This window comes from Epinephelus fuscoguttatus, linkage group LG16, assembly GCF_011397635.1.
Source record: "Epinephelus fuscoguttatus linkage group LG16, E.fuscoguttatus.final_Chr_v1".
NCBI classification, from domain to species: Eukaryota; Metazoa; Chordata; class Actinopteri; order Perciformes; family Serranidae; genus Epinephelus; species Epinephelus fuscoguttatus.
In genome coordinates, this window is record NC_064767.1 from 12,588,495 (window position 1) to 12,612,417 (window position 23,923).

Here is a 23,923-nt window from a genome sequence, read left to right on the forward strand (position 1 = left end):
CTGATAGTGAAATTAGTCGTTTAACGGGTTGTGATGCTCAAAAAAATGTATCCCTGATTTACAGATGTCTTTTTTGCCATCTAAGTCAATGAGTAAAAGTCTTTCTGGGCTGTAGGGTATCATGTGACGGACCCTGATGGTGTAATTTCACAGGTAAAAATCGTCCTCAAAGCCTGTGACACTTCCTTGGGGCCTGGTACCTGTTCCAAGGAAATAACAGTACCGCACCATACAGATGTCTCTTTAAGTTTTATTTCCATCCTTCAATCCTCCGCAGACACTGTGAAAACCACAAAATAAAAAACATAAAAACAAAATCTGAAATACAAATTTTTCTTAATTACTTGTAGAATCTCTCAACAAATGTCCAGGATTTAGACGTGCCCAACAATGGCCTCTGACGTGAATTTTCTGATAATAGACAGGTCCCAAAAACTTAGCACAAAAACAGAAAATATAATGAAGTGTCCAAACAGGCCACTTAAACAAATATTATAATCAGATACAAACCAAATAAAGGTGCAAAATGACAATTACCATGTGCGCGTCTTGGACCATGCAGAATATTAATATTTTGGGGTCGGTGTACTTCCTTTGCTCTGTAGCCATGTTAGCGCTCTCTCTAGTCATGTTGTGACCTATAACTCTTAATCAAAATAAATGTACATAAAGAACAATTCATTTTTCTGTAACTGGACAATATTTTTAAGGTGGTATATTTTAAATCATTTTAAGTTACCTTTTTAACAACATATTTCTTACATTTTTTATTCAGTTTTTAATGACAGTGAATTTAAATGTGAATGAAATTCTGACAGGAAATGTGAAATGCATTTCAATTAAATTTCAGTGAAAATGTCCCTCAGACAGATACAGCATGTGTGTACAGAGTGTGTCAGTAAACCCGGAACTCCGTTAGCGCGTTTAGCACTTCCGGTTCTCTCGTCTAAAGTCAATACGTTTTTTGAATGGGATTTTGGTAAAATGCCCCAAATAAGGTCTGTGGTTAACAAAAGCTTAAGCGAGTTTCAGGTTTTGTTCTACGACATAAAACACGTCAGTAAATGCCCTACTTGTGAATTTTGAAGCTTTACTGTGTCGTAAAAAAAGGCGGTTGCTAACAAGTTGCTCAATACGACTACAAACCCTGTCGGGGACATTAAACGTCATCACCCCCGAACAGACGAGAGTGCTGGCAGTCCGCCATTACAGCTTCTTATTTAGCTTAAACAGTCCGATTTCCCCATTATACAATGTTTTTAAAATAAAGCGGCCGAAATCAGTTGAAAGCTTAGTGGCGGTGACGTCAAGAGTCATGCGACCGTGGAGTAGTCATGTAGATCGTTAAAGCCTAACGTTAGCGTTTTACTTCTGGCGATCGCATTTAAGCTTCAAATGCAGTATGAAAGGTGTTCAGATGTGAAGACTATCTCGCTGGACAAAACCTGTAAGTATCATAAACTTGTGTTAGCCACAGAGCTTATTTTCTGACATAATCCAAAACGCAATGCAAAAATCACATTCACGTTCTCTTCCGGGAACCAGCGCTATGCTAAACTTCCGGGTTTTGACGTCAGCCCTGGCACACTCTATTGGTCCTCTGTTGGAGAGGTGGGGGGGCTTTTGATTATTTGTGCCCAGGGTCCCATTTTCTGATATTCCGCCCCTGTTTACAGATAGTGGGATACTTTTAGGAATCAGTGTGCGTGTAATGAAGTGACCTCGCTCATTTATCAACTGTGATATTAGTAAAACATTATTTTGGACCACTTGTCATAGAAAATTCATTTTATCTTGTACTTAATATTTGAGACGGTACCTGTCGTTATTTGCAAATGGACGCGGAAGTGAAACCGGAAGTGAGCGCGGATGATCCTCTCACATTACGCACATTACTGTCCTCTCTGGTGGTGATGCTAAACTAGAGAGCCGCCGCTTGGCCGCCTTACCTGGAATGGATTTAGAGGAAGCTTTTCAAGTTGTCGGCGAGTTTGGACCTTACCAGAAGCGGGCGGTGTCTGTCCTTGTTCTGACACAGGTCAGCGAATTAAAAAATATGTGTTTTATAAACGCGAAACCAGAAATGCTCCTGCAAAACAGTCGTAGCGGGACAGAGGTAACGTTAACGCTACGTGGCTCTCAGGCTCCAACAGTAAACAGAGGGATGTTTAACGTTAAGCCTTTGAGTGTGGACCAACAAAATAACATTTATCTATAAAATACTTTTACGTTTGAGCTGTCACGGCTTGCTTACAATTCAGCAAGGCTCAAGCTTCGAAAGTGCACTTCTCGAGATAGAGAACTTTGCACCAGACTTCGTTCAAAAAACGGGATGATTAGTGTTGCCTTGTTTATAGGCATGTTTAGAAATGAAGCAGCCCATATCTCGATGTACTTTACGTATGTATTTGAGCAACTCATTAGTTCGGCATATCATAGAAAGAAATATTAGTAACGGAAGTATATTATTCCCGCGTTGTTTACTGAACAAAATAACACCCCCGCGCGTCGCATTCCTAACGTTACAGCGACACGCACCGCTAAAGATACATTTTTTACAAAGGAAAATAGCTCTAAGCCACATTAAATGTCTGCCGAATTTATCACAAAAGCCTAAAAATGCCCTAAAGGGTTGAAATAATTCCCTGTTTGTCCTACATTGCCTCCAATATCAAATGTAATGGAAAATGTAGCGGTATTTTAATGAGGTTTGTCATAGAACAAATTTTACATTTACTAGAAGGCCATAGCTCACACGGATGTCAAACCTATGCCGAATTCATCACAACAGCCCACATATTCCCGGATGGTTTTAAGTAAATTCCCACTTTCTCTGTATTGTCTCCAACATCAAATATAATCGTAAACTTTCGCGTATTGATATGAAGTTTGTCAAAGAGAAGTGTTTACTGAAAGGAAATAGCACACAGGGATGCCGAAAGCAAGCCGAATTTATCACAACAGCCCACGTTTTCCCACATGGCTTAAAATAATTTCTTACTTGGTCTGTATTGTCACCGGTATCAAATTTGATCTTAAACATCTGCATTTTTAAATGAAGTTTGCTATAGCGCCCTTTTTTGGTTAAGCTTGTAAACCCTAGTTGTCTTAAACCTCACCAAACCAAGTAAGGAGAGCTTAAAAACATTTTAGCAGGGGCGGAAATATTGCACTGGGGCCCCTAGGGTCAAGGGGCCTGTAGAAAGAGCAGGCCCTTGCAAGTGATTCTGATTGCCACCTTGGAAATATACCTGTGTTCAAAGATACTATGCACTAGGGCCCATCATAATAGGGTCTACCTCCAATGCTGTATCCAGGTCTCTTTATACATCCATGAGCCCAACGAAACACTGGCTGTAGATAGGGCAATCCTCACTACTAGATGCCACTAAATCCCCTAAATCAGAGTTTCAGATGACATATATTGCTGTCAGCCAGGTCTGAAACACAGAACATGGTCTAATCCTTTTTATGACGGGTGTGAACATGTTTTTAGAGCATGCTGATAGTCGCAGTGGTGGTGCTTGTAATATGATGCGTGTTATTTCTAGCAGAACCGTCTCTCAGCTGGTTGATACTGTGCTGATCTGTGTGTTTCAGGTGTACATGGCCTGTCAGTCCATGCTGATTGTTCTGATTGGATTCACGCCACAGTATCGCATCGAGCAGCAGGACGGTGTCCCATCCAACCAGCAGGAGCTCCTCCAACACGTCACCTTTACCGAGGACGTCGACTCCATAGTGACAGAGGTTAGGGAGCCAGAGTTCATGTTTACTCAGCAAAGACCTCTGATTCAGCATGTGTGCTTGTTTGGGTCCGTGAAGTCCACTGTCTCTGTGTTCCCCAGTGGTTTCTCATCAAGCAGCAGGCATATAAGGTCAGCCTAGCTGGATCGTTGTTCTTCGCCGGGCTTCTGGTCGGGAACATCATCTTTGGGCCACTCTCTGACAGGATCGGCAGGAGACCTGTCTACTTGACATGTGAGGAAAACCAATGGCCACGATAAGTCAGATTTGTCTCAGTGAAGTTGTCCTGGAGCTGTTTGTTATTGTAGGGCCATATGTTAAAATGTAGATTATTTAAGTTTTAGGCCTGTTTTGATTTTACAGATTTTAATTTACAGCTTTGAATTTATAGAAAATAACCACAATGTAGAGCTGCAAAATAGTTTTTTTCCCATGGTCATGAAATTCCTGGAAAAGTTATGATATACAGTACAGGCCAAAAGTTTGGACACACCTTCTCATTCAATGCGTTTTCTTTATTTTCATGACTATTTACATTGTAGATTCTCACTGAAGGCATCAAAACTATGAATGAACACATGTGGAGTTATGTACTTAACAAAAAAAGGTGAAATAACTGAAAACATGTTTTATATTCTAGTTTCTTCAAAATAGCCACCCTTTGCTCTGATTACTGCTTTGCACACTCTTGGCATTCTCTCCATGAGCTTCAAGAGGTAGTCACCTGAAATGGTTTTCCAACAGTCTTGAAGGAGTTCCCAGAGGTGTTTAGCACTTGTTGGCCCCTTTGCCTTCACTCTGCGGTCCAGCTCACCCCAAACCATCTCGACTGGGTTCAGGTCCGGTGACTGTGGAGGCCAGGTCATCTGCAGCATTCCATCACTCTCCTTCTTGGTCAAATAGCCCTTACACAGCCTGGAGGTGTGTTTGGGGTCATTGTCCTGTTGAAAAATAAATGATCGTCCAACTAAACGCAAACCGGATGGGATGGCATGTCGCTGCAGGATGCTGTGGTAGCCATGCTGGTTCAGTGTGCCTTCAATTTTGAATAAATCCCCAACAGTGTCACCAGCAAAACACCCCCACACCATCACACCTCCTCCTCCATGCTTCACAGTGGGAACCAGGCATGTGGAATCCATCCGTTCACCTTTTCTGCGTCTCACAAAGACACGGCGGTTGGAACCAAAGATCTCAAATTTGGACTCATCAGACCAAAGCACAGATTTCCACTGGTCTAATGTCCATTCCTTGTGTTTCTTGGCCCAAACAAATCTCTTCTGCTTGTTGCCTCTCCTTAGCAGTGGTTTCCTAGCAGCTATTTGACCATGAAGGCCTGATTGGCGCAGTCTCCTCTTAACAGTTGTTCTAGAGATGGGTCTGCTGCTAGAACTCTGTGTGGCATTCATCTGGTCTCTGATCTGAGCTGCTGTTAACTTGCCATTTCTGAGGCTGGTGACTCGGATGAACTTATCCTCAGAAGCAGAGGTGACTCTTGGTCTTCCTTTCCTGGGTCGGTCCTCATGTGTGCCAGTTTCGTTGTAGCGCTTGATGGTTTTTGCGACTCCACTTGGGGACACATTTAAAGTTTTTGCAATTTTCCGGACGGACTGACCTTCATTTCTTAAAGTAATGATGGCCACTCGTTTTTCTTTAGTTAGCTGATTGGTTCTTGCCATAATATGAATTTTAACAGTTGTCCAATAGGGCTGTCGGCTGTGTATTAACCTGACTTCTGCACAACACAACTGATGGTCCCAACCCCATTGATAAAGCAAGAAATTCCACTAATTAACCCTGATAAGGCACACCTGTGAAGTGGAAACCATTTCAGGTGACTACCTCTTGAAGCTCATGGAGAGAATGCCAAGAGTGTGCAAAGCAGTAATCAGAGCAAAGGGTGGCTATTTTGAAGAAACTAGAATATAAAACATGTTTTCAGTTATTTCACCTTTTTTTGTTAAGTACATAACTCCACATGTGTTCATTCATAGTTTTGATGCCTTCAGTGAGAATCTACAATGTAAATAGTCATGAAAATAAAGAAAACGCATTGAATGAGAAGGTGTGTCCAAACTTTTGGCCTGTACTGTATACAAATGTTTCTTCCAGGCCTGGAAATGGTTTGTAATTAACAAAATGTTTCGGAAAAGTTTTGCATATACATGGCTTTGGCTATTATTTAAAATGTGTTAAAAATACCAAAACATGTCTCAGTGTTACGCGATACATGTCCCTTGTATTACTAATTTAAAATCTAGTGTTGTTTAAACAACTGAAGGGACATGACAGCGGTTAACTTTGATGTATTACTTATCAGGAACACTCAGTTTCAGGCAAGGTTGCAAAACAAGTATTGGACATGCCCTTAAAACAAACATTTGTTCAACAAGAAAAAAATGCATACAAACTTGTCAAAACTATGAACTAAAGACCCGTAAAAATGCATTGACATATATAAATATATATATATATATATATATATATATATATATATATATATATATGATCTTAGGTTTTGAGATATCGTCTTAGATTTTGAATATTGTAAGAAATTGTAATATCGTAAGTGTTATAAAGGCTGTATTACAGTAAAGTGATGTAATTTCCTGATCTTACCAGAATGTTCCAGCTAGTGTATATTTTGTCTTTATCCATTATCGTGTCACTGTCAATATTGTCAGAATAATCCAGAGTTTCCTCTGTCTTACATCCGTTGAGTCAGGATGAGCTGCAGACTCAGTTAATTGGCTTTCCCATAAATCCCTCATGATAACAACGATTCCAATGAGTTCTGTGCAATGGAGAAAGAGAATGCTGATTCTGGATGGGCATTCTGTATCAGCAGATGTCCTGTTATGAGGAGTTAGGAAAGTAAAAATGCATTGGTGCAGTTTTTTTCTTCACCAGCAAGTTGTCTAACTGTGTGTGCCTGCTGGACAGGAAGTGAGCAGTGGGTTTATCAGAGCTAACTGGAAAAATTGAGATTAAACCAGACTGCAAATGTGCAGTCAAACCAAAACAGAAATAGAAAGAGGCGTAAAGAGACAGTTCACACCACAGGGCTCAACAATAAGGATTGCCCGATTGCCCGGGGCAAGTAAAACTCAAGGTCGGGCATGTAAACTAACAACTCACTTGCCCGATCGGGCAAGTTGCTAAAAATCGTAAAAGTTAATAACTAATTGATAAAATAAATGTATTTTAAAACGTGCTCTTCTGCTCTGATGCAGCGGTCTCTCTGCCTGAAGTCACAGGCACAGCTGTGTAACAATGTCCTGCCCACAGCCCCCATTGATATTATTTTGCGCGATGGACGCTTCATATAATAACATAACAATATACTATTTATGGTGTTATGCCATCGTGCCATTTCTGTCTCTACATGGTCACGCGTTAACAATTCTCCTCTGCTCACTGTATCGTGCACGGCGGAGTTCCGCCACACACAGGTAAGCACGCTAGAGCGGCTCGGGCCGCATTTTCCTGACCAAACCTGACCCCGAGCCCGGTGCAGTTTATCTGCATTAAACCTTTGGTAACATGTTTTCTTTTTGGTTTTGTATTAACTTGAATATCAGTCAGATGGCATATATTACAATTGGCATACATAATAAAAATCCCCTCTTAATCCAGGTCCCTGCTCCTCCTCGTTCTCCTCACCTCTGTCTGTGTCTCTCAGGTCTGTTTTTTGAGGTGGTCTTTGGTTACGTGACCGCCTTGGCCCCCAGCTACGAGGTCTTCGCCCTGTCTCGTTTCCTGGTGGGGCTGATGAACGGCGGCATCAATGTCTCCTGCTTCGTTCTCACTCAGGAGTACGTGGGCAAGTCCTACTGGGCCATGACTGGTATGTGAACACCAAAACAATCCCATCAGACATCACTTCATACGATGTCTTGGTTTTTTCTTGCTGCCAATTTAGCTGAATGTTTTTTGGTTATAGCTTTTAGAATAGGAGGATTTTAAAGTGAGTGTAGAGCTTAGTGATATCATATCAGATTGTACCGTAGCTGATTTTGGAAGGATTTAGTTGCAGGTTTGGGCTTGAACAGGCCATGCAGCTCTCACTCCATCCACAGAATGACCCTGCTTTGTCCTAACTACGTGATATTTCTTTCTTTCTCCAGGGACGTTAGTCAACATGAGTTTTGCAGTCGGCATCGCCCTGTTTGGAGCTCTGGGCTACCTTGTCCGGCCGTGGAGGAACCTGGCCATAGTCGCTAACTCATCTGGTGTCCTGTTCTTCCTGCTGTCTGTGTGAGTACAAACCTCAGAGAGATGACTTCCTGCCCACATCCACATAATATCGAGACAAGTATGATGCACTAATGGCTTTTAAAAGCCTCTCTCTCTCGGGGGATGACTAAAACCCACAGAACAAATGGGATGGATTATTGTGTCAAGTGTGATCAGCACTCGTTTTGATGCAATGCGGGAATTTAAAGAATGTAAATAAAATGCAAATAAATCAGAATACAATAAATTTAACAAACTTAGGAGTTTTGCATCTTTGATCTTATTTTCTAAGATTCACATAAAGCTTTAAAAGACCAATAACCATTTCCAATCATGCTTTTGTGTTTTATAAGCATTTGCTGTGATGAAGTACACAACAAAAGTCCAGCTAAGGCTACTGTGCACCTCGGTGTCCTTAGCTGGAGGGTCCATGTTGACAGTGTGTGCTCTTGGCTACAGCAAAGGCTTTATTTCTCAAGGTGTGGTGGATCAGAGGATTGTGTTTTTATGTTATCAGGCTGTCCTAGAGAGTGTTGTCGGGTATGGTCTGTCAGCATGGTGTGGGATACTGACGATGGAGTTAAAATCTAAACTTGCTTATCTGGTTCATGCAGCCATGAAGGTCATGGTTAGGAAGGAACACCAGTCCCTCCAGTCACAGTGTGAGCAGTCTGTTCTCAAACAAGCACAGATAACACTGTCTGACTCTTCTCACATTCTCCATGCTGAGTACGAGCTAATACCCTTGGGCAGACGATACAGAATGGCCAAATTTAAACTATATCGTTTTAAAAATTAATTTGCGCCAATCTCAGATAAGCTTTTATAATAATGATGTTTGATGCTTTCGGGGCGTGTTGTGTTTTGCTTATGGTGCTCTGGTGTGTGCTGGTGTTATGTGCAATACTGTATGTGTAGTATGTGTTTCATTTCCTCTGGACTACTATTGTAAGGAAGCAATACTTGTGCAACTCCTGAGTCCAAGACAAATTTCTCTACAAGGACAATGAAGTATATCGTATCATATCGTGTCGTATTGTATCACAGCGTATCGTATCGTAATAATCGTATCATATCGTGTCAATTAATTTTTATACAACACAGATATTAATAGAAACCAATAATTACCTGGAACTAAAGAAAAAAAAATACAAAAATTCATTTAAAAAAATCTTAACCTGTCAAACAAGTATTTAAAAATTAAAAAATAATCACCAAAGTAACATATAAACAACGTGTGTTTGTAAGTTAAGGAGATAAAATTATAAACACACTGTTTTACTTTTCTCTAGTGCTTTTTTGCATTTAGTAGTAGTAAAAATCTTAAGAGTGATCTAGTTGCTTACCATCGTGGTAATGTTATGAGTATTAATGAGCACTAGATGAATATTAAACAACCTCCACATTTCTGATGCATGTTTTTGGAAAAAGAATCCGCTGTCGGAAAAATGTAAATCTAATGCAACCCCAGTTTGTTGAAACAAAAAAACATTTGTGCCAATACAATAATCTCTCGCCTTCTCTCCTCCAGAGCTCTTCCAGAGTCTCCTCGTTGGCTGTATTCTCAGGGTCAGACGGAGCGAGCTGAAGAGGTAAAATATATTAATGGAAGTGTCATGTTGGGGGAAGTTGGGTGTCTATAAAGCTGATAGATTTAAATGTAGCATATAGAGCTTTTATCACTCAGAGAAAACAGCATTTTTTTTGTAAATCTCCACATCATCTTACAACAGAATGAATTGTGGCAGAGAAGTCAGAAAATGTCCCTTTTTCCTGCTTGACTTATTACGTGTAATCCACAATGAGCTCTGGGAAGGTAGGGCTTAGAAATTATAAGATGTTTGACTAAAATGACCACAGGAAGGTCATCTGCCAGGTAGGGTTGAAACGTGGTCATTTTTCTGATGGTTTTACCATTTCAAATTTTGATTTTCATTAAAATTGTGTTGATTACTGCCCTTTGAAAAAGTCAGAGCAGGTTTGTTTTGTTATAACCTTGTTTACAGAGTAGGCGTGCAGCAGGCAAACCCAGTAAGGCCACTGGTCCCTGATTCTTGTCTTACAGACGCTTGAGCAAACATTTATAAAAACAGGTTGTTTTTATATTAGAGCATATTTGATATGATTTCATATGTTTACACAAGTTACTAGATATGTTGTTATTGTAATGTTCATGCAAACGAAAAGTAAACCTTGGTGAAATGATTGCAGTTTGTGCATCAGTACTGTAGTAATATTGATGACTGTGATTATCTGTAAGCTCTGTTTTAGTTTTCATGCTGTGTCATCTCTACTGCCAGGATTTAAACCATTTTACCTTAGCGTCTATCTATCACTGAATTGTGCGTCATTTTGAAACACTGTCCGATATTGTTCGTCTCCTGTTTTCAGGTTCTGCGCTACATGGCGCTGAGGAACGGCAACACTGCCAACAACCTGATGCTGCAACGTGTCGGTGCTGCAAAGGCCGGTAACCGCAACAACAGGGGAGCGGGTGTCCTGCAGCTGGTGATCCATCCAGTCCTCCGTCTGAGGACCATGGTGCTCATGTTTGTCTGGTGAGTGTACCACCACAGAAGAAGAGCAAAACATGCAAACTGCTAAAACAAATTTAGGAAAGCAGAGTTGTTGGTTTAAATCCTGTTGCTACCACAGACTCAAATCAGAGCCACCACTAATACTTTAACTACAGTATCACTTCTACCAGCACTGCCAGAACTTCACATAGAATCTCTGCTCATATTGAAACTACTAGAGCTAACCTGAATGCTTTGAACTTTAAAAGTGTCAATCCATGAAAGGAGGTGGCCAGTGTCAGACACAAATGAGGCCAGTGTTTTCAGCAAGTGAGATGAATTGCTGATGGTTGTCTGTGACTGTCAGCTGTAGGGAAGCCCTTGATTTGCATGTAGAGATGAGGCTCACAGAACACCCTCTCCTTCCCTCTCTAATAGTCTCTCTGACACAAACACACACAGCAGTGGCATTAAGTCCTTTATTTCCACAGTATAGCCCCATTTCCACCACCACATTTTTGGTATGGTACCTTTGGAACCAATAGTAACCCTTCAGACATGGTACCTAGACCCTAGGGTTTCCACCACAAACAGTACTCTTAAATGTGGGCGGGGTTGTTGTCACTGCTCTGTCCAGCACTCACTGTATTTCCTCATCATCAGTGACACAGATGGAAATCAGCACCTCATCATCCACAGAACGAGGCTGCACACCCACATTTTCAGAACAAACTAAAACAGGCTGTAGTGAGAATCTCTCTCCATGGGATCTTAAAAATAGCTGGTTTGTGCATTTAGTCCTTCTCAGGGTCACATTGTGATGGCGTAACAGATTTTAAATCGATTTCCTCGGCTCAAGGAAAGTTTTAAAAATATAAAACCTCCAAGGATCAAAAAGTCATGTGAGAAAGAGTCATAATTGACCTTGTTTGCAGTTCGAGGTGTCCTGTCAACATGTTTACAGACATGACTTTGACAGTTGTTTTTGCTGCAATACTGCGAGTGGCCACTGGGGAAGAATTGGAGGCATGCTGCTTATAATACTTAAAATTTCCCACTGTTTTTAAATGAAAATGTAGCTTCTCTGTTTTTCTGTAGGCTATTGGATTGATTGTCATGGCATTTAGGTGATCACATTGCAATACAGTATGTCATAAATGTCCTATCATACTGTTGGAAGGAGCGGGCTGATAACTATTTTAATACAGACTTTATGCCTTATGGGGCTGGTTATGACTTTATGACTTGGTTTTGTGTCTGCAAATAATTTTACTTTATCAAAATGCAAGAATAAAGTTGCTGGAGCTCTGAGTATTGCCATAAATTTAATGTCACAAATGTTGCGCACTTTGTCCTTCAACCTGTCTGAGGTTACAAACGGTCGAATCGTCTGTAGGAACTAGCAGAATGTTTGTTTCTATATAGTTACCAAAGTGAACAGGTGATGGACGGTAGAAGTGAATCATAGCCAGGAAATTCGACATCTTGTATAACTGCGGTGGTTTGTGGTCGACACCATACCATGGTAATTATGTCATAAAGGTCACTGTCAGGTAACAGAGTGTGAGAAGGACTGTGTTTCTTTTATCGATCGTTATGCTGCACAAAAAAACCTATCTAACACTGACAAACGCATCTCTACATGTCCACAACTAAAAAAACTTTTCTCTGACTCAACCCTGTGGACTGTTTTTCGCTTTATCATGGCTGCTAAAGATCCAAAACAGACTTTTGACCTCAACTTTTTGTAACAGTTTTCGTTTTCTGTCCAGTTAGCTGCCTCAGTGAGCTTCAAGACTTGAAAAAATATGTTTCTTTTTCTTTCTTTTCTTAGCGGAGTAAATCTGTTCAGTTTGATGGTACTCCCACAGGTCAAACAGTTGTAGTGATTTCTGCTGCACAGTTGGCAGTAAACGAACTCCCCTGGGGGAAAAGACGGTGCAGGATGTGCCTCTGGAGACAGGAAAAAAAACAAGATAAATGTCAAAGAGCAGTTAAGTGTCTGTGAGTTCACTCACCAGAAACTATTATGATACTACCAAAAACCAGAAACACAGGAGATGTATTTTTCACTATTTATCACTTTTTAAACCAGTTTGTGTGTTTGTTATCATATCTACTTACCTGCTGTGTGTGTGTATGCATGTGTGTGTTTGTATGTTGCAGGTATGCGTGCAGTCTGGTGTACTATGGTCTGACTCTGGGGGCCAGTGACACATCTGGTAGCCGTTATGTCAACGTAGCCATGTATGGCCTGGTGGAGCTGCCTGCCTACCCGCTCTGCATATACTTCATCAACAAACACTGGTGAGACACACACACACACACACACACATACACACAATGACAACCCAGTGTGACACCTGATACTTGCAGCTCACACCTCCATGTTTGGTCTTCCTGTTTGGGGGAGTTGTTAGTGTATGCTGAGTATTAAACCTTGTATCTCTTGCTATTTGAGGATTTATTTTCTGATTTGTTACCTTTATACAGTTCTTTTTACGTATTGGTTCGTATTTCTGTGTAGTATACAGAGTATGCCCCTAGTTTTCAATGCAAGGATAGAAACCAAATGGCAACTTCTGGGGCTGAAAAATGAGGCCAACACTGAAGTGCCAAAAACTGCAGTTCATCTAACGGCCACTTGAGGCTGACTCCAGAAACAAGTTAATCTCCATAAACCCCGTGTTAAAATACCCAACTTTATAGCAGAAATAAACATGTTTACAGCCTGGTGCTAAAAACGGTTTTGGTCTGTACAGCTGATTTCAACTTTTATGACAACAGTACAGAGGCTGAATTTTTATACACTCACCTGTTTACATTTTATTAAGGCTCAAAGATACATATAATTAAAGGCAGGGCCGCTTGGTGTCCTCGGCTTCTCAGTCAAATCCGCCCCTTGCTCCAACTCCCAACCTCCAACCACCCTCTCGCCCAAATATGGTCACCTCTGACTCCAAAAAATCAAGGTGGTGACCGCTGTAATTCTAAACTCAAGGCTTCACAACAGGATTACAAATACCAATGGCTGACGTCACGGTAGATATGTCCATTATTGTTAAGGTCTGTTATAGAAACACCACCGCAGAAATGGCAGAAAGGTTAAATTTGAGTGTTTTTCGCCATCCAATCTTGTGGAAAATGCGCAAGGAGCAGTGCAGAGAGAGAAACACAGGACCAATAATGCATGGAGGCAAATAAGTGAGGAGGTTGGCCTGTCAGGTGTGCAGCCAGTTTCAGGAAATACTTTGTTAAAAGCAGTATGATCTACTACGCATGCCATGCACTTTATATGTTACACATGCTACCAGTGTTAGCTAGCTAAACATGCTGTCGAACTTTTCACTGAGAAAAATATAGTATTATGGGCCCTTGATAAGTTATGGAAAGTTTTGAAGTTTTGTCCATGAAGATGTGTGGGAGCCTGTGAGTAGAGCTGTATTACATTCATTAGTCTGTTGGCTAATATGTTTTTATGCTAACTTCCTGTGGGACGGTGCACACAGTCAGTCCGAAATCTGCCGCAAAGTTCAGTTTTTCAATGTACTGGAGGCAAATCCCAACCGAAAAAAAGAGGTTCTCTTTGGTGTGACTGGACTTCTGGTTGACCTGCACACGTACACAGAGCTGTGTGGAAACGAGGCATGAGTCTGTTGATTTGTACGTGTATATATTTTCATTAGCTGCCTTCATCTTATCTTGTTTTTGTCAACTTTGTGTCTATGGCTTTAGAAAATGTTAAAGGCTTGAGGCAGATAATGTTGTGAGGTGTCCAGGATGAAGCATGCACTGATGAGTTGTTGTTGTGTCCTGTCCTCCAGGGCTGGGAGGAGGAAGAGCATGGCTAGCTTCCTGTGTCTGGCTGGCTCCGCCTGCCTCTGCACCATGTTCATCCCTGAAAACACAGGTGAGACACTGGCGGCTACGTTTACGTGCACACTAATATTACGAACGTCACTTTTCATGCATTCAGAATGTGCGTTGAAATAGTGTTTTTTACCGCAGTTTGTGACACACAGCCTCTTGCCTGTTTACAGTCGGCTCTGTGCGTTGTCATGGATGCATTGTACACAAACCAACTCGCCAACATTGTGATATGTGCAAATATCGCAACACTGACCTGTTCAGGGAGGTGGTTGTAGGAATGAAAGAGGGAGGCTGTGTTGGCACAGTCTGACAAGGCCTGTTTTGATGCAAAAAACAAAATGTTCCAGCTGTTCTACTTTTCCATTAATCAGAGTATCAGTGTCTTTCTTGTATTAAGAGCAAAAACCAGACTATTTTATGCATTTAAACGTACTCAGTGACACTCACTTACACAGAGGAATATACCTCTGAGCACAGCTGAAGTGGGTTTAAATATGGATGAAACACACCCAGCAGGTCCTGACCAGTTGAACATGTCGAGTAATTCAAACTAGCTGTTCTCTGAGGCTGATGTAACTATGTTGCACTACCACAGTGTCAGCCAGCTGTCATCAAACCAGCAGTCTTACTAGTGTCAGTGAAACACTGGAAAAATATGTGACACAAGTAACTTCTTATTTCCTTGTCAGTTCACAGAGATTTTAATAGGCATTTCATAGCAGGGAGGCTTTTACAGCAAGTGATGATGATTTATCAAGTTGTGTTTGTGCCCACACCCAAACTCTGATTTTAACTGGTCCATCCAGTCTTCACTTTACTTTTAAACTAATGCTCTTATCTCAGACCACCTGAAATCAATTCCACATTTGATGAAAGGGACAGTGCGGATATTTTGAAGTGGGGTTTTATAGTGTTCTTAACCACAGTTAAGAAGTATTGGTGTAATGTACTGCTGTGGAGGAGAGCAGCAGCACAACGTATTAGCCAGCTAAAAAAATCAATATCAGTTTAACGTATGCTCCACCAAACTGGGGGCGTGCCAACCGCCATCCACTGCAGGTAATACACTGACTTTGGATAAATACCTCAAACAACCCCTCTTCAAAAGATCTGAACTATCTCCTTAAGATTAGTTTGGATTAAATATAGACTAAAACTAACTGTTCAGGGGTGAGCTGTAGTTTTCAGAGATTGCTATGACTCCTAGAAATCATTATCCTGGGGTTTTAGCCAACTTCTGTTGCCCTACTGTGATGTATTCTAGGGTTACAGATTTCCACAATAAACACAAATATAAAAGGCTTGCAGCGTCCAAACTCCAGAGATTTGTAAGAATGGTAGCTGCTGCTCCTGTGGTCCAAAATACTGATTAAGCTATGAATTATTGTTCTGAGTCCCATCAAACATTTGCTCCATGTTGTGTGGTCAGCGCTGGTTAATTTGTGCCTGCAGGGACGTTGCTGAGCATTACGTCGTTGGCGCTTCTGGGAAAACTAATGGTCAGTGCAGCGTTCAACATCGCCTACGTCTACACCTCTGAACTCTACCCAACTGTTATCAGGTAAACTAACCAGTCACAATCTGCATGTTCTGCATCACACATACATCATGCTGTCTGAAGTTGACCCAGTGTGCCTTTATTTATTTATTTCAGGAACGCTGGTTTGGGCGTTTGTTCTATGTCGTGCAGAGTTGGAGGAATCCTCGCACCGTTTGTTCCTTCCATGGTAAGAGGGTGTTTGTTTGCAGCTTAATAGTCCACATTTTCTCTTGACAGAACATGAGCATCAGCACCAGAAAGCACTTTATCACAGTTTCTATATGACATGAAATATATGACATTCATTGACCTTCATTAGGAGCCAGAAGGAGTGGGTGGGGACATAAAACTAGCGGGTAAATTAGTCTTAAATGGATAGTTTGGATCTTTGTAAGTGGGATTATACGGGGTATTTATCCAAATTCAGTGTATTACTTACAGTAGATGTCAGTCGGCATGTCCCCAGTGTGGAGAAGCAGGCTGGAGTCTGAGGGGAAACTAAAAACAACAAAAAGTATTTCAACCAGCTGAAAAATCAATATCCGATAAGGTGTACGCCATATTTTAAATATTTTCACCTCTTTACCTTACCGTTACACAGCGATTTCCAGTGGGGAACTGAAGCCATTATATTGCTTCCCTTAAAGCTAGACTCCATTGAGAAAAGCAATAATTTAACACCGCTGAAGTCAGAAGCTGCTGTTCTACCGTTGCCTCTATTACTTGTTTTGTTTGTGCTATTGTGTGACTTTGGCGTTTAAAAGGGTTGGATCAGAGTCATTAAAGTCACACAATGGCACAAATTAACTCACTGATTGAGGCTTCTGTGTTCAGAGAGCTAAAATGACTGTTTTTGTCAATGGAGTCTGGTGGTTTTGACGAGAGTATAGATGTGGAAGTAAAGCTGTTGAGGGCTTCCCCATCAGAACCAGGTGTTTGTGGCAAGGGGTGAAAATACTCTCGGTACAGCGCACACTTAAAGTGTCATTGAGTTTTTGGGTGGCTAAAATAAGTTTTGCTGCGGCCCTCCGGCCACAGCAGCATGTTGCTTAGCTTCTGTGTAGTCACAACTGCTGCTTCTTGAAACTGAGGGCGTGCCGACTGCTATCTACTGCGTGTAATGCACTACTATGGAAAGTACCTCAAACAACCCCACTTAAAAATATCTGAACTTTCCCTTCATAATACATTCAGAAATAATGTTCACACCCTTTATTTTTGAAGTATAATTTACATGTGCATCAGTCAACAAAGGAGGCATGTACATGACCTGCATGTTGTGTTTACAATACACGGTTGTGCTGAACTAGTCAGAAACCTGGCACCTGCCTTTAAAAATGCCTTTTACATGACACTTTAAATGAAGTACATAATATTACATTCCCTCCTACATGAGACTTTCCAACAGCATACATGGTGAAAGATGTTAACAGCAGAAATTTCCCCTTTGAATGAGTTAACATCACCTCAGCTAACCCCTGTGGGCAGTTGGTGTGACGTGAACCTTGGGTTACAGTGACGCCTAGTGGTGGTAAAGGTGAACCAAAATCTCAAGGCACACCTGTATTTATATCTGTGCACAACAGCCTCTATAATGTGTTATCACTCTTATAGCGACGTAAATGATTGTTTTAATTTCCTAATATCGAACAAGAATTGACAACCAACTGTTAGTCATGAAATATTTATTAACAAGATGCATCAAGAATCCATTTTAAACTTTTAAAATGACATCAAAGCACCAATAACACAACCATTTAAATGGGAAATAATGTAAGATAATATAATGTGTCACATACTTATAATTCAGTCGCACGAACAGCAACAAATAGTTCCCCAGGAAGTTTTTTATAAATTAAATTACATTTTTTTAGGTAGAGTGTGCCTCTTTCTCACGAAATTGGTGCACACAGCAGACCGATACACTCAATAAAAAACTCCTTCATAACTATTTGTACAGGCCCAGTTGAATATTGCAATGATAATGTGTAGGTATTCCAAAATCCTGCGGCACACCTGGATTTGCACCTGGATTTTTTGAATGTTCTATGAATTTGTCATTTAAAACATATAAACAAGTACTGTAAAGACGGTCTGTTCATAAAGCCAGACTGCCTATGCCAGGGGTCTGCAACCTTTGCCATTAAAAGAGCCATTTTTGATCAAAAATAATTTGAAAAATCTGCGTGGAGCCGCAAAACATGTTTGAGCCTTATAATCAAGGTAAATAGCCTATTAAGTCTAAATTAGCGTATACTTATGGTCTAAATAAGCATTTGTTGATATGTTTTACCACAAGGTGGACACTGTGCAGGGCACTATTAATAATTATCTGGTACTTTGATTTTGCAGAGCTGGCAGTGAGAGCAAACAAATCTGTCCACGCACTACTACATTCTCTATTTTATTCAATTTACTTTTTTGGATTTGGCATCCATAGCTAACCAGCCACTGCTGGGTTGGTGCAATATAATAGGGCTATGTGCAATATAATGAACTGTGCAATACAAGGACATTTCAGTTTTCATCCTCTTTTTCTATGGTCACTCCTGATCTAGTTCCTCCTACTGTTTATTACTTACTATGTGTATATTTGTACTGTTTCTCAATGTTTCTCCTGTATCTCCTGTGCTATTTATGCATTTTGTTTTTATGTTACTAAAGTAACAACAACCTGCCTAGGGACAACAGATGGAAATTAGCCGTGGGCTACAATCTGGCATATTTACATGTACTACTGCACTATGTTTATTAATATGTACTGTCCCTACCTTAAATAAATAAATTGTAATTGTAATTGCTATCAAGGTTCAGCAACATTCAGATTCATAGAATGAATTTCCATAGACTTCTTTTCTCAAAGGCTCAAGGAGCCACTGGACAGGGGCTTAAGAGCCACATGTGGCTCCAGAGCCACAGGTTGCCTACCCCTGGTCTATGCAGTAGAAGACACAAATACTTTTGATACTGGTGCTCCATGAACAGAGGAAATAGATTAAAAGGGCTGTGGCCTTGGCTTTGCTCAAGAGGAAGGAAACTTACAACTGCCAGAGTACACTGACGTAGTGTTTCCCACCCAGAAACAATCTGGCAGCCGGCTGGTAACAAATGATCTCTTATAGAAATCAGGGTTCCTTTACAGTACATTCCCTCACATTACCCACAGTGTTATGGTACAAAGCTGGGTGAAAGTGTCCCTTTAAGTGGCTTTCCAACACAACTCTTACAACACAGGTTTTTCAGAAATATTAATTGTTCACTTGTGTGTTTTTCTGATGTCATTGTCTGTGCCTTTGTGTGTGTGTTGCAGCGGGCTCTCCACGCGTCCATGCCCTTCACTGTGTTCTGTCTGAGCGGCCTGTCTGCAGGCTGTCTGGGCCTCCTGCTGCCTGAAACCCTCAACAGACCTGCAGCAGAGACTCTGGAGGAGCTCAGCAGCCCGACCCACAGCCGAGTGCTGGAGAGCAAGGTGACACAACACTGCACATTCATCCAAACTACACTGCACTGTCATGCACACAGCACAGGAAACTGAGGTAGATGCTAAGTGAAATTGTGTTGTAGTGTCCTGCCTGCGAGAGGCTGCTGGAAGTGGGATTCTATTCTTTATGTTTTAAGCTATTGTGTTTCATTAGTGTGTCATGTTTTAATTGTGCAGTGTTGGTTGCTTCTGCGAACTTCTTTTCCCTCGCATATTTGGAGCCATATTTAGCACACAGCACACAGTTCATTGTATTATTTGCCGTTCCTATCGAAAGTGTAGATTGAGCTTTTTCTGTGTGGCTTCTTTGGAGTCTATAACCGAGTTTTCCTCAGCAACTTTTTGCCGTACAGGGTTTGTTTCGACATCCTTGAATATGACGTTGGACATGACCACAGCTAGAAACACTGATGCGTGTAGATGATTGGCCTACACACATTGGCCTACACTGGTGGACTCGCTCCACGCCTCCAAATTTGTGGGTTGCACAAAAAGCATGCAGTTGTAAAGAATACCCACACTGACACCAAAAATAGTCACAAAATGCGGCCATTCAGAAGCAGACTGGAGCCCTGTAATCAAAAGCAGAATGCATTGATTTGCAAAGAGATGTATTTTCAATTAAATACAGTACAAAGACAAGATGTTTTGTAGTTTAGCAGTCCGGGGTCGCTGTCGTCGTAATTTACAACCTACACACAGCCTGGAAGCCGCCCACTGGCCCACTGGCCCACTGGCACTGTCTGCTTGTGTCTCCTGGTCTTTAACTGTTACGTCCTTAATCAGAGTGAGCGCCGGTGTGCTCAGCCACTCACTGCACGGAAGGCAGGGTAGGGCGATAAACAGGAAAACAAACATACATGTCTTACTTTTCTTTTTTGTTCCTCCAGGCTCTTTTATATGAAGATGACAAATGAAAAATCAAAGCACAAATGAAGCCAGCGGCCTCCAGTTGTCATCACCAGAGCAGCTCAGAGCAGCGGCACAGATTGTCCTCACCTCATTCCTTAATATGGAACTACTGCCTCAAAAAACGGTGAACTGACCTTTTAAATTAACTTGAGGGACCGATCACCATGTTTACGTCTGTGAACTCTGACATTTCAAATGGGGTGTGGGAAGTAGATGCTGCCTTCAGAGAGTGTGCGTAACAGACTCGACGGTTCCTCATGTATGTAATTTTACAGAAACAGTCGAACAGTCGACCCCGATCCTTTTATTTAATTTCCTGAATATCGTCATGGTGCTTGTGCCTTACTCGGAGGTTGACAGCCGAGAGAGGCAGCAAAGATATGACTGAACTGATTCATGACTGCCATTACATGTCAGAGATGGCGGGAAGTTGGAAAACCAAACTTGCCGCCAGTGACAGTTCCCAAAACAGAGTTATTTGACATGACGCCACACATTTTTAGTTTACACATGTGCAGTTTTTCTTAAAATACAGTGAAGTTAGATTTTTTTAGGAGTGCATTTATTTCCAGGAGGAAATGAGCCTGATGCTCTTGTGTCTCCGGCAGCGTCTCTAGCTCCATCCTGTACACATGCTAAAGTGTTAGCATGCAGTTGCTAAGAGTAGACACACACTAATTGGGGAATGTTTACAGATTTGATTGGGTACAACGTTAGCTGTTGTCATGGGAACAGGAGCTGAGTTTGACACATGTTGTCAAGATTAAAATCTAGCTGAATGTTTTTTTGGGTGTCCGACACTGTAAAAGGTCACAGTACATGTTCAAACCTGTGACTATGAGTGTGTTTACATGCACGGTTTTCAAAGCAAGTGGACCCTTTTCCAGTTGACCTATTATGTCTCAGAACAAACAATCAACAAACAAGTGAGCTACGGTTAGATAGCGGCAAACTGGTACCATGGTGGACAACTGTACAGCTCTGTTCATTTTGTACGTCAGAAAACGCACAGCTCTGGATGTAGATTTCGCCATGTTGTTACTGGCTTCTTCTTCTGTCAGGCATTTAATGCTATTCGACTTCTGGGAAGAATTCAACTCCCAATTACATTACCTAGGTGTGTTAGTCCGACTTTGACAAATTCAATTTAGTGTGATTACAGTCGGACTAAAATGTTTATATGTATTTTAAAAGTCTGGTTTTAGTCGGCTAAGACAATAAATACATTTTTTCTAATGTCGTGTAAACATACTGACTGAAACTAAGTCCTTGTCAAGCAAGAGTGACGATTCTCACTTGACCAATCAATGGACTGCTTAAACTGAACTCAGCTGAACAGGATTGCTTGGTGAAAACGAGAGTCTTGATGCCAAACATATTACCCTGCTGATCCATCAGGGCACCGTCATACAGGACATAGTTTAAGTTTTCTGTGCAGCAGGTTTCACTCATCAGAGTTTTAGCTCTTTGTGTAGATGACAGGAAAACCCGTCGCTTTTTTAGCAATAGAGTTTAAGTTATACATTCTTGTGGCATAGAGGTGAAGTCACATTACACTCACTTCCTGCGATTTTTCTCCCATTCACTTTAATGGCAGTTTGTGTGACTCACAGGTCAGCACTACACTGGACACAACTTGATCACTCTCAAACTGTACCGTGCCAGCAAGAAATATAAATGAATAAGTAACAAGCAAAGAAAATAAAACACAATGCCCGGCAGTCAGCTTTTTAATAAACTCATCAAAGCTTTAATCATTTCATCATCATTTTATGCAAAATCATGCAACACTACAGCCTGAGGGTCGGTCATGAGCTGAAGGCGGAAGTTTTTGGACCTCGTGGGGGAATCATTATTATTGTGTAGGTCAGATTTTTTTTTTTTTTTACTTCAACTTTATTACTATTATTATCCCGAAGGAAATGTGATCCGCAGCAGGCATTGAGACGCCAGAAATACGTAAAGTACAACATCAGAAACAAATACAAAACTGACTGCATGAAGCTGGTGACAAGTGGGTCCAATACAAGTCAGTCATTTCACCCCAGCTGTGGGCTGAGTTATGTTTATTTTCTCTTATCATGTGTGGAGGGGTTTAAAGGCCACAACTAAAATATAAATGATTATCTAATTAAATGCTTAAACAGATGAATAAATGTATAAATATATTGCTGGACAAGTTTGACAAGAAGAAACATAGCGACGCTGGTTCTGTTTAGTGGGGTGCAGCAGTTTTTCTGCGTCAATAGAGCGACAAAAATGAATTTGGACAAAAAAAGAAAATTATGCTTTTGACCGATGTCTGAGCCCCATTTTAACATCACATTTCACCACCCCATAGCATCCTCGTGTGCACTGCAATGCACAGAAGGACATTTCCTGTGATCTTTTCTGGCCAACAATAATTCATTTCAATTTAAAAATACATCAGCAACCAGCTTATCTTCGGTTTTTCCCAAATCTGTTTAACGTTAAAACAGAACTAAGGAGGAAGCAAATCTGGTTGAAGTTAATAATCTGACATTTGAGTGACTCCTTCTTTACAACGATGATTCCCAACTGGTTGGTCCCGCTCCAAAAGTGGGTCCTGAGGGTATTCTGAATGGACCACAAGTGACTCACAAATGTTTTAAATCTGTAAAACCATACCTTATTTTGAAGTACAGTGAATTTCTGGCACAGAGCTTTTACTTTGAAGTGCTGTTTCCTGCTGTAACGGTCAGCTGTATGACAGAGACAGCAAAATAGCCCAATGACACAGCCAAACGCAAGTATGACGCTGAATATTTTCACCTCTGTGGACCTTGAACAAATGACTAAGGCGAAATCTGGACCCCGTAGCTGCACCAGTTGGGAATCACTGCTCTATAACATGTAAAGCAGTGATTCCCAAAGGAAAATGTTGTTGGAAATTCTGCCGTGTTTCAAGCATGCTCAACTGTAATTGGAGCAAAGAGCAAAAAGGGCGGGACCTCATTTATTTAAGCATTTTATTATATGATTATTGATGTATTTATATATTTAGTTTCAGCCCTTAAACCCTCTATGAACCTCAAGGTCTGTGTGTGTGTTTATGTGTGTTTTGGATGCAGTCTTTGCCTCTTAACAAATCTGTAATTGATGAAAAGTCTCAGACACACATTTATGTAAAAGAGTAAACAGAATTTACACATAGTGTCAGCAGCAAAGCAAGAGGTGCTAACAGAAATTAATCTTCAGTCAAAACCACCACTCTTCTTCTTCTGTGTGTGCGTCAAATGATTTTATCACTGCCGTCTGTGCCTTTAACTCCAAAGTTCAGATTTCAGATGTGAAATGTTGACACTAAATCCTATGTAAGATATAATTTAGATGTAAATAGAGATATGAAGATATTAGTCGACTGAGATGTTTTATATGACATCATTTTGTATGGTGTATACAATCATGCTATTACAGTGTGTGCTATGTAGACGATGTAAAATGTCTCTGGGTCCTTAAGATTTTAAATGATCTATTTATGCTGAAGTCAGTAAGCGGTTGAAAAATCCAGTTGTCTCGTTTCGTTCACTATGATGACACTCAGGTGGATGCAGAACATACTGTTGTTTATACAATTAAAGTTTGTGTCTCCTAACACTT

General features: G+C 40.9%; 1 protein-coding gene across 1 annotated transcript; it reads left to right on the forward strand.

Moving 5' to 3' along the window:
- Positions 1 to 1,896: 1,896 nt before the first annotated feature.
- Positions 1,897 to 23,918, forward strand: slc22a15 (solute carrier family 22 member 15). Its single transcript, XM_049600325.1, has 13 exons — positions 1,897 to 2,038; positions 3,601 to 3,750; positions 3,849 to 3,981; positions 7,430 to 7,594; positions 7,875 to 8,004; positions 9,515 to 9,575; positions 10,375 to 10,541; positions 12,666 to 12,806; positions 14,324 to 14,409; positions 15,822 to 15,930; positions 16,024 to 16,096; positions 19,220 to 19,378; positions 20,281 to 23,918. The coding sequence occupies exons 1-13, from the start codon at positions 1,955 to 1,957 to the stop codon at positions 20,305 to 20,307; spliced, it is 1,485 nt and encodes a 494-aa protein (XP_049456282.1). The 5' UTR covers positions 1,897 to 1,954; the 3' UTR covers positions 20,308 to 23,918.
- The last annotated feature ends 5 nt before the right edge of the window (positions 23,919 to 23,923 follow it).